The following is a 12,065-nucleotide window of genomic DNA, read 5'->3' as shown; positions in this document are numbered from 1 at the left end:
TTGCACATGTCTTGCGGAGTCCCATTCGGGTCTGGAATGGTTCCATGCGACCCTGGACTTCACACTGTTATTTGCGCATCCACAGGTAGAGGAGGTCTTCCCTCTTCTTCTCTGGCACCGACCTGGGAAGGGGCCACCTGTGGTTCTTCGATGATAATGCTCGGCATCTGAGTTCTCTCACGAAATTGAGGGAGTGGAGGGCACTTTCCAACTCCATCTGGTTGAGCCGAGTTTCCACCTTGTATTCGCTTTCTCCACTCCCCGAACTCTCCGTCTCAATTTTTCTTCTGCCACTTTGGCATACAGCATGGTTCTCTCCGATGACAGTAGTGGCGATGGCTGCTTAGCCCGGGACTTTCTGTGCTTAGGCATGGTTCGTCAACTCTCAGCTGATTACTTGCTCAGAAAGAGTTTTCGAATTATGGATTCGCAGCTTAATGTCAGCACCTGATCATTCGAGCATTCACACGATCACAGTAAGGAGGCTGGGATTCCTTTAACTGTTTTAATGAAGCATAATGAATGGTACAGAAGACAAGCTGCGAATAAAGATTTCCCGCTCAAACTGAATTTAAAACTACATCCCCTTAGTTAGTCCCCTTTCCCACAAAGCATGTCACTCCCTCTCCCATCCAGATGGTATTCCTGGTGTATCTCAACCCTGTGTCCTTGATGTGCTCCATAATCATAATAAACCACATTACACTCCAACTTCACACCCCCTCCCATCTGGCAACATGAGAGAATGAAATGATGGGAGATGCCCTTATAAGGGTTTCTGTGAAACCTTTGATTGGGGGATCTGACACTGGGAGTTGAAGTCCACACATCTTAAAGTTCCTGAGGTTGAGAAACACTGGTCTAGAAAAACAAGCCTACTCTGAAAACTCTCCGACTGTGTGGAATGCCAGTGTACTCTTCCTATCCAGGGTTAAGCCCAAGGAAAAGTGGGAAGGTGGGAAGTCACTTTATATATTTCTTTTCTTTTTCTTTACTATATTCTTGTTTTTAATTTCTTTTCTATTTCTTCTTCTATTTTTCCGCTTTTTTTCTTTCTTTTCTGCACCTTCTACTATTTCCTTTTACTGTATTCTTCTATTTTTTCCAGTTTGTATTAGTTTTTACTGTTGGAATTATAATCTTTAATAAAATTACCATTAAAAAAAGTTTCAGGCAGCTTGAGAAGGTCTCAACAAACACATTGGGTTTTTAACACATCACAATAGTCAACTGCTAAGGTACTTGTAATCTGTCTCACATGTAACCTGTATTTGCAAAAACATCCTGTTTTCCCCTTTTCCTCCCCACATCGCCCCCCCTCGTTTAAATCTTACATCCGTCTAGCCACTCTATGCATCTAAGGAAGTCAGCTGCAACCCCCAAAAGCTTATGCCTTTTAATAAAATTCCTTAGTTGGGGAAAAAAAGAAAAAGAAACAGAACAAGGGTAACTCCAGTTCTATTCCTTTACAGATGGGTTGGTTTCATATAACGCTCCAGCAGGGCAACAGCTAGTTCTACCTGGTGGCACCGTGACTTACTTGAATGATTCAATCTATGATGGTTATAGGTGAGTTTTCTATTTGTATGTTCAGTGAGGAAGAGGGAAAACATTTAGACCATATTAATGTTTCAGGAAAATTGGCTTGTGTTCAAATGAGAAGAATAAAAGTAAAATATAAAATGTAACTATGTTGCAGAACATTTTGGCCCTCTTGCACCTTTGTATAATCTTGATGATTAGAGAGAGGACTTGGTATTTGGAGCAACCATCCTATTCCCAATTGGTGTATCGTATGTGACCAATCTCAGATATGCAGATGATACCACTTTGATGGCTGAAAGTGAAGAGGAACTGAGGAGCCTTATGATGAAGGTGAAAGAAGAAAGTGCAAAAGCTGGCTTGCAGCTAAACCTCAAAAAAACCAAGATTATGGCAACCAGCTTGATTGATAACTGGCAAATAGAGGGAGAAAATGTAGAAGCAGTGAAAGACTTTGTATTCCTAGGTGCAAAGATTACTGCAGATGCTGACTGCAGTCAGGAAATCAGAAGACGCTTAATCCTTGGAAGAAGAGCAATGACCAATCTCGATAAAATAGTTAAGAGCAGAGACATCACACTGACAACAAAGGCCCGCATAGTTAAAGCAATGGTGTTCCCTGTAGTAACATATGGCTGCGAGAGCTGGACCATAAGGAAGTCTGAGAGAAGGAAGATCGATGCTTTTGAACTGTGGTGTTGGAGGAAAATTCTGAGAGTGCCTTGGACTGCAAGAAGATCCAACCAGTCCATCCTCCAGGAAATCAAGCCAGACTGCTCACTTGAGGGAATGATATTAAAGGCAAAACTGAAATACTTTGGCCACATAATGAGAAGACAGGACACCCTGGAGAAGATGCTGATGCTAGGGAGAGTGGAAGGCAAAAGGAAGAGGGGCCGACCAAGGGCAAGGTGGATGGATGATATTCTAGAGGTGACGGACTCGTCCCTGGGGGAGCTGGGGGTGTTGACGACCGACAGGAAGCTCTGGCGTGGGCTGGTCCATGAAGTCACGAAGAGTCGGAAGCGACTAAACGAATAAGCACACACACATGTGACCAATAGTATATCTTAGTAGTGTAATAGTATATCTTTTGTAAAAAAAAAATCTGCCCTACTTGGATACCGTTATGAATCTGATTCTGCTGAGCTTGCCGATCGGAAGGTCGGCGGTTCGAATCTGCGTGACGGGGTGAGCTCCCGTTGCTAGTCCCAGCTCCTGCCAACCTAGCAGTTCGAAAACATGCAAATGTGAGTAGATTCATAGGTACCGCTTCGGCGGGCAGGTAACGGCGTTCCGTGTAGTCATGCCGGCCACATGACCCGGAAGTGTCTACGGACAAACGCCGGCTCTTCGGCTTTGAAACAGAGGTGAGCACCGCCCCCTAGAGTCGGACACGACTGGACTTAATGTCAAGGGAAACCTTTACCTTTACCTATACATTTGAGAAAATGTTAGGAGAGGGCAGAAACAGAAACAAAGAGATGTTAGGATATAGATATGTGGAAGTCACAAGGGGACATATGGCCCTTTTGCAAATGCTATCTACAAGTGTCCCTGTATCTCCAGGACCCTGGGGGTAGCCTCCAAAAAAACGCTTTCTTTCAGAAATTGCCTTTAGAATAAGAGAAGATAATCAGCCCTAGCTAAAAGAAGTATTTTATTCATTCCTGTATCACTGTGATTAATTTGATTGCCATTAAACCCCACTGATCAGTATGATTTATTACAATCACTGACCAGAACTGTACACAGTTTCATGTCAAAAGGTACAAGACAAAAAGAAAAATAGGATAAGAATAAGAAATAGTAAAATACAGTACAGGTGCAAACACTGAAATGCTAAGAAAACAACAACAAAAAACCTTAAAATGCTTCAAAGCTAAATTACTAAATTTTGCATGATCAAAATGCTGTAATTCTAAAATACTAGCCAACAAAAATACTAAATTACAAAAGTACCAAGATGATAACATGCTATAGTACCACCCAATGTCAGACTAGTGTTATATATTCATTATATTACTTCAGGTAAAATCAAATACTGTAAAGGGGAACACCACAGATTCCTGCCTTCCTCTACCTTGTGGTTCTCCTTACCGCAACACCACATCCAGCTCTCAGACAAGATCTTGCAGCTGCCAAAGAAAACAGTGTTACTCACCACAAGATTTGGGCATCTTCATCAGCAAGTATAGATAGTTGACCTAAAAATCACCCAGAACACTGGGGATGTTTTGCACTATGGGAGCTATCATGAGGCAATGGATGTTTCCATAGAAGGGGGAGTGCAAAATAATATGGCGGAGTGTTTCTGGTGCCCCATATAGGCAGAGACTTTGACTCAGTGGCATGTTCTTAATCTTCTGTCAAGAAGGTGAAAGAAGGATGTTAAAAGACACAAGAGTGACTGCTCTGCAAAGAGTAAGTTGTTTAAGAAATGGTGCCACCTGGAGGTTATGTAACCAGAGCCTGATTAACATATTTGGACAGATTCTACCCTGTTCTTCATGCATCTGCAAGACTGCATCAGCATGTCTCTTACTTGGACATAAGCCTGTTTCTATTAATGTCTGGAGAGAAAGCCCACTTTACAGCATTTTCCATCAGCTTCACTTTGAGCTTCCAGAAAACATGAAAAGGATCCTCTAATAATAATAAAACCAAGTTCATGGTGTTTTCAAAAAGACCTGGGCATGGGCAGAATTTTGAGCTGTGGTTTGTTTTAACTACTCATGGATAGTCCAGAAGGCTCAAAGAAGTAGTGCCTCTATTTTATCGTTCTTCTCAAAAGGGAAGTACAATACATTCTGGCTGCCATATAGCTGGCACAACTCTTTTATGGAGTAAATTAGAACTAGGTTTAGGAAGCAATACATCTCTTCTTGAGATTATTGAGTCCAAGTTTCTAATGAAAGTGGGGTTTCAAATATATTGTTATTTTTTGAATGTAGCACTCCACTGAGTTAATTTCAAACTGGAGTTCATCCCTCACATATAGATCTTGCTCCATTGGTAATTGATCAGTATCTCCATTGGTAAGTAATCACTATCTAAACAACAACAAACCTTAAATCTACCAAAGAATTGTGGGAAACTACTAGGAGTGTAATACATAGTCTAAAGTACTCATAGTAGTGCCTGCCCAATATGTATATTCTCTGGGACGATTCCTCCTGGAGTCCTATTTAAGATTGAGAAATCCAAGCTAAGCCTTAAAAGAGACGTTCTATTAAGAGAAGTACAGGTAGTCCTTGCTAACAACCACAATTGAGACTGGAATTTTGGTTGCTAAGCAAATCTCACCCAATTTTATGACCTTTTTTGCAAAGGTCATTAAGTGAATCACTGTGGCTGTTAAGTGAACCACGTGGTAGTTAAGCAAATCACGCAGTTCCCCATTGATTTGCTTGCCAGAAGCTGGCCAGGAAGGTCGAAAATGGTGATCACATGACCTTAGGCATGAAAGCCGGCTGGGTGACCTTGGGCCGTTCACTCTCTCTCAGCCCAACTCACCTCACAGGGTTGCTGTTGTGGGGAAAATAGGAGGAGGAAGGAGTATTTGTCCTATCTTAGAGCAAAGAACCATGCTGAGATGGTATCTTGGTCTCTAGTGTTTATTGAACTACTCTAATAGACAGAAATCCTGCCAAACTGAAAGACCATGGGAAACCCACACAGATAAACCCAAAACTCAAGGTGGGTCTGCTCTGAGTGTCTTTGAAGGAAGGCTCAAAGCATCTAAACTATGCATGTGTTTTTCCCCCTGGATAGGGGTCCCCTCCTGCTCATCATCAGTACTCATGACAGTATTTGGTATGTTCGCTGCCTTGAGTTATTTATAAAAATAATAAAGGCGGGATATAAAATAAATAAATAAATGTGAACCAGTTGCCAGGCATCCAAATCATGATCATATGACCGTGGGGATGCTGTGACAGTCATAAGTGTGAGAACTGGTTGTAAGTTGATTTTTTTGACCCCGTTGTAAGTCTGAACCATACTAAATGAATGGTTGTTAAGTGAGGACTACCTGTACCTCCTCTGAATTAGGAAGATACTGATGGAATTTAGAGTAGGGTGCTTACATTATTTGGTCCCATTCTGACCTTGAAATCACCACCCAGTATCTTATACTGCATACACTTGGATTAATTCTTTTTTCATTTCTCCAATTATTTTATAAGGCATCACCTTATATGACTGATTTGTGACTTAATACTAATGGAGGAAATGTACACATTAAACTACAATAAATACAGTTAATAGTGTCAAGAATATCTTTGGAGTGGGCAATTTGACACATGAGGCTTGAAGGTTAATGGAAACAAATATTAACCAAACTTCCACTCAGCTGTTCCTTATGCATATTTCAAATGCTGCAAGGGAATTGAATGATACCCATCTAAATTAGAGCCTTAGGCCAGAGCCTTTGATCTATCCACACATTGGTTCAATACATTGAACCAAAAATATCATAATTTGGTTATTTTCATGGGTATGGATGCAATCATTTAAAGTGATTCTGTTATAGTTATTGTAAGGATGCTTTTTACTGCCTTTAGTCTGGGGAGGATTTCTTTTTACTCTATTTAAGGAAGAATTTCAAGAGACTGCACCAATTTCTCTTCTGTGTCTTTCTGGCCACTCTTTCCTCCTGCTTCTCCCTGCTCCACATAAAAACTGTGTTTGGTATCTTTTAACCTTGAGATTGTCTGTGGCAGACAAATTATCTCTGACTGATTAATAGTGTTACAGTCTCTCTCCCACTATCCCTCCACCCTGGTGTAGGTTGCTTCCCAAGATTTAGTAAGGGGTGGATGTAGCCATTTTTAAAATCACAAAAAGAAATTGCTTGAAATCTCATTAAGAACTTTTTAATCCTGATGACCCTCAAAGGCAAAATGCTTTCTGTAAAAAGGAATGCAATTATCTTACATCGACTATGACTGGGCAGCCATATAAATCCTCTCAAGTTGCTGGTGTGGACTTTAAAGTTGACTGGGGGAGTGAATGATTGTCTGTCTCTTATGCTCTTATTCATTTCATTTACAGAAATCTGTAGAATCACACTATTTGGGTGCAACATGCAGAATTTGACCTTCTGTTCAGAAGTTTGAAGGGTCAGCTTCAGAGTGGTAGGGGGGAACCAAAGGGATTTTTTTCTCATTCTTTATTGCTGTCTCCATTTCCCCCCATCCTGGGATTCTCCTCCATGAATCATTGTTCTTAATTTCTTATCTTTCTTTACCATTTTTATGTGATAGCAGTTCCTCTATTTTGAGTTACTTAGAGCATCTGGAAGTTGTCTGCTGTCCAGAGCTCCTCTTTTGATGTCTTTTGGCTTGTTTTTGTTCTTAACTTTATTGTTTTTCTCTTGCCATCGTTAATTGTATTTCCCATCTTTCTTTGGATAGAATAATTACTTGTCTCTTGTATCTGGAACAAAAGGATCTTATCACTAAAATAACCCAGAGGCAAGAAATAAATCTTTTAATGAACTATAACAACCGATTTTCCCAAGATCAAACAAATTTGCATGCAGTAAAATGGCATTTTTCCTGGCTTATTTCAAAAAGAAACAAGCCTGGTTTCCTAATTGAGATGACAGGCTAAACAAATATTGAAGTCAGCAGGTGCAGTTAAAAACTGACCTACTGTAAAATGAGTGGCAACACTTCCAGGATTTCAGATAGATCTTTCTCTCCCTGCAACTGTACTTGTGGATGGCAAGAACTGATCCTGAGTCCTTCTGCATCTAAAATTTATACCCCTTTGAATAGGCCTTAGACATCTATTAGTATTAAAATCAGTTATAAGGATTCTAGCAATCATCTCTCCTTCTATATTCATATTCATCTCGCCTACTGCAATATTGTTTACAAAGAATTACTCTTGAAACATCTGCTAACCACCACAAGGATCGTACAAATCCATACCAAAAGGTCTGCATTGGCTGCAGGTGTTTCTAGCTTTTAAAGCACCAAATGGCTTAGGATCTGACCAATTGGGGAGCCTACTGTTCCATTATGAATCTTTCTGGATGCCAGGCTTTTCCCTGTTAAATAGTTTTAGCATTAATTTTGTTTTATCACTTTGGGTTTTTAATTTTTTTTAAGTGATTAGTCATCCTGATTACTTGCTTGAGTGGAAAGGCAGGACATAAATTGAATAATGAAATAAATGCCAGGCACACACAGTTCAGTGAGTGACTAGGGTTGATTCTCATTTTTCATGTCGCAAAGTCTTTGCATGGTCTTCATTATCTTATTCATATGCAACTTTTTTTTCTAAATTAAAAATTTAATTAATCGTTAGGATATTTTAAGAGACTGAGAATAATCCTTCATAGCACATCCTTTGCTGAATATATTTATATGATTTCTTATTGACATCTAAAGCTAACTGCTGAGAGATGTTGGAATTTCCTAAAAATGTAGTAACTTTGCCATGTGAAGACTTGGGCATTTCCTGGAAAGTGAGTGGCTGCAGCTGAAATCAAGCTTACTAAGATCAATGTGGACAAAGAATTGCTTTAGGTATATACTTTTTAATGTTCACTGCTGCTGGAGGAACTGACCAGGGAATTTGCTCCCTGTCTTTGCCTCAAATGGACTTTCCACTAAGAATGCCATGCTTCAAGTTCTGCTTCCACTGAATCAGCCTACCACTCCATCCCAATTTAAGTGTGGTTGGAAAAATCCCTTTGACTGTCAGTTTTGCACAGAATAATTTTGTTGAAATTCAGTAAGAAAATGCTAATCTTGCCCTCTTTTTTTCCTTCTCACATGTGTGCCATCAGCATGACAGAAGGATTAGGACAATTAACAGATGGGGTTTCTGGCTTGGATGATTTCAGCCAGAGCCATGAATATCATGTATGGCCTGGTTATGACTATGTTGGTTGGAGCAATGAGAGCACCACAGATGGACACGTGGAAATCACCTTTGAATTTGACCGAATCAGAAATTTCACCACCATGAAGGTTAGTTGTCAAAATTGAAGCTGGATTCAAAATTCCTTTCAGGTTGCCAACTAAATACTATTTAGAGTGCATGGAGAGTTGAGGGATCCTGTCTGTCCAAACATGATACCTACCTTTTTCACTAACTTATTATCTCTGAGTGAGTTTTGTTTATGTGCAACTAAAGAATTTAAATCAATTAAATCAATGTTTAAAGAAATCCCTCTTGCTTAAAAAGAGGGTTGACAATTTGACCTTTCTTGATGATATTGCTATAAAAAAAATTTATCTGTTACAACAGATTGTGATAGATTGTTCACTGATTGGTAGGAAGCATGGAAGGATGGAATAGGGGAAAACTTAGCTTACATTTCCGTGCAAATGTAGTGTTTTTGTCTACAGAAGTCAAGGTACAAACAAAAACAGAAAATGATGAATTTGCTCACCAGGCAACATTCATGGGAATTCAGAATATTCATAGGTGTCTGGGGAATCATGGTCATATTAATGTGTTCACATGGGCATGTATACCAAGCTGGAATAGAGGTGAATTGAAACCCTTGAGTTATATAAATTTGCTTTCCTCACTTGATATCTCACAGATAGGCTGCCTCTTGACTGGAAATTAGGGACATAATATTCTAGCACATCTTATGCTACAATTGCACATGGAATAGTCACACTTGTAAAAAATGGAAACAGTTAGGACACATCATGGTTTCAGATGAAAATAATCATGGCCAGTTCATAGAACATCTATCTCTATTACACAGGTTCACTGCAACAATATGTTTGCCAAAGGAGTAAAGATTTTCAGGGAGGTGCAGTGCCATTTCCGCTCTGATGCAAATGAATGGGAACCAAACACCATCTCCTCAGTACTGGTACTAGATGATGTGAATCCCAGTGCTCGCTTTGTGACAGTACCCCTTCTCCATCGGATGGCTAATGCCATCAAATGCCAGTTCTACTTTGCTGACACCTGGATGATGTTCAGTGAGATTACCTTCCAGTCAGGTATGATGAAGGGAATTCAGGGTTGTAGAGGAAGTGTAATATACTGATATTTATTTACATATAAATCAGTGATAGCATAATCAGGGGCAGAGATAGCATAATCTAACATGTTACTTATATATAAGCTGTGGAGACAAAGTTACAGATAATGGTGGATTTTATATCGGATTCTAAGAATTAGGGTTTACTGTTTTGCCTTGCCAGCAGCATTTCCCCCCAAGGCCTTTAGCTTTCTTGAGGAGACAAAATAGGAAAATGCTTAGTAGGTATAAACCAAACAGTTCTTGCTTTTGAGATGTACAAAGAATTTGCTGAGTTAGGCATTCCAATGGATGTTCAGGCTGCAGGTCGGGCTGACATGCCTCATAGTCTCTAGGCTTCAATAGATAGCAGTCACTGTTTTTATCAATGTCGATAAGAGATTTATTTATTTGCTTGCTTGCTTGCTTGCAAAGGCTTCTGTGCTGCTTAATTCCCACAGGCTTTGAGCAGTTTACACAATACCATAACAGAGGGTTAAAAACATAGTTTCACAAAGCACTCCCGGTCAACATACCATAACAGTGCCACCCACACAGGTAGACTAAACCGCCACATCCCCATGTGCTGTCCTGAACAGCTAAGTCTTTACAGCCCTCTGGAAGTTCAGTAAGATGGAGGAGGACTGGGTGTCAGGGAGTAAGCTGTTGCATAGAAGGGAAGCAATCATTGAGAAGACTCAGCTTGGGGGTCTCTGTAGATAACATTACCTCAGAGGAGGAACACTCACCAAACCTTCTCTTCCCAATTATGCAACTTTAGATCTCTTCCCTGGACAGACCCAAAAGTGAACATAAGATCAAAAGTCTCTCCTCCAAGTTATGGCTCTTCCTATTAGACAAGTGGTAGGCAAATTCTAAAATATGAGGGACCACAATTCAGCCTCTCAGCCTCATGTTTCTTCTTTGATCTGGGACTTTAAATAGTAGGAATAAAAGCAAGACACATTGGGGTGCAAACCCTCCATTCCTCCTCATGAAACTCCCAAAATTCCAAAGAATGAGCTAAAATTGCACCACCAACATTTGGCCATTTTGCTGCCAAATTTTGGTCAGTCTTCATGGGATGCTTTGGGTAGGTTAGAGAATTGTGTGCAGCCTGTGGACCAAGGGTTCCCCATCTTTATTAGACACTATTTCGTGCCTGTTGAAAGTAAGCAATAGATGTGAGTTAATAATTGTCATACTTTGCAAAATAAGTAACAGAGATTGCCTAGATGCTGTTTATTATTATTATTGTAAGAATTTATATGCTTCCTCATAAATGTAACATTTTCTTTTTAGTGTAATATTACAGAAAATACTTAATATTACAGAAAAACATTTCACATACATTTCAGTTTTCAGTTTAAAACTCTAACATAAATCTCTTCGCTGTAATTAATATAGTTTATATCGTCAAACTACTGAGTTGCAAATAAAAACACAGCAAGAGGATGCTGGTTAACTGAAGAATATTCCATTGTGAAGTTCTTAGATTAGAGCATTTAAAGATAACCTATTGGGAAAGGAACTGGTCCCTCTTTTTGAAAAAAATAGTCCTAAGTTCCACTGAAGAAAAAGCCTTGAAGAATTATTATTATTTCTATATCTGTTTGTTTATTTAAATTTATTGGTCGGCCAACTCCAGTGGACTTTTAAGTTCAGTTTAATTCAGTTCAATCTCACAACTGTAATGTTGCTTCAGGTGCCAGTATCTCAGATACTGTATACTCTGAAGCCTTAATGCTCATCACAGATGTCAAAAGAAACGTAGGCAGATGCTGTTCCTTAGTTTTGCAAGGAGAGGTCCTTTTTAAATTTATGCCAGGCTTTGAATTGGAGATCTTTATATCCCAACTATATGCCCTCCTCTCTCTCAACAAATCCCCTATTTCTTTGGCTCTGCAGTAATGTTTTTTTCCCCTTCTTCTTAGATACAGCTATGTACAACAATTCTGGAGCCCTTCCTGAGTCTTCAGTGACTCCCACTACTTACGGTATGTATGATACTTGCTATGTTGGGGTCTCTAAGCAAACACCCACAAATGTATTTTTTGTTCAGAGAGAGAGAGAGAAAATAAATGATGAATGATATAGATGATGGATAGCAGCTGTTGGTTTTGGGTAAATGTGTTCACAGGACACCACCCCCACCACCCCCAAAAAAGGGCAAATGAAAGTAGAGATAGCAGGATTCTTCTGGCAAGAGTGGATGCTATTGGAAAGACAATATTCTTTTAAATTGGTGCTTTGAAATTTGGTATGTCCTGCTTGGCAGCCATTTTGCAGGAGTGCTCACAGCACGTTTTCAACATATGGCACACTGTATGTTATGACCTGTGGTTACAACAAGAAACTTACTTTACTTACCTACCTTCTCAACATTCCAGATGTTGACCACTCTTGTATTAGCTTGGAATGTGGAAAAATAATTAATTGTCCAGGCTTCCTTTCCAATGCTGATAATTAATGGATATTCCCAGAATCAATGTCAATTGGGTATGAAGGTGGAATTATTAAA

At 39.6% G+C, this 12,065-nt stretch overlaps 1 protein-coding gene across 1 annotated transcript in view; it reads left to right on the top strand.

Annotated features, from left to right (window-relative positions):
- DDR2 (discoidin domain receptor tyrosine kinase 2) overlaps nucleotides 1-12,065 on the top strand; it is a 68,166-nt gene that overhangs the window by 35,449 nt on the left and 20,652 nt on the right. The window contains exons 6-9 of the mRNA XM_063298529.1: nucleotides 1,473-1,569; nucleotides 8,345-8,528; nucleotides 9,281-9,524; nucleotides 11,479-11,541. Of these exons, the coding sequence (XP_063154599.1) occupies nucleotides 1,473-1,569; nucleotides 8,345-8,528; nucleotides 9,281-9,524; nucleotides 11,479-11,541 (588 nt within the window). The remainder of the gene's footprint in view (nucleotides 1-1,472; nucleotides 1,570-8,344; nucleotides 8,529-9,280; nucleotides 9,525-11,478; nucleotides 11,542-12,065) is intronic.

Source organism: Candoia aspera, chromosome 3 (assembly GCF_035149785.1).
Source record: "Candoia aspera isolate rCanAsp1 chromosome 3, rCanAsp1.hap2, whole genome shotgun sequence".
NCBI lineage: Eukaryota > Metazoa > Chordata > Lepidosauria > Squamata > Boidae > Candoia > Candoia aspera.
The sequence above is the reverse complement of the archived record's forward strand: the minus strand, read 5'-3'. Positions and strand labels throughout refer to the sequence as shown.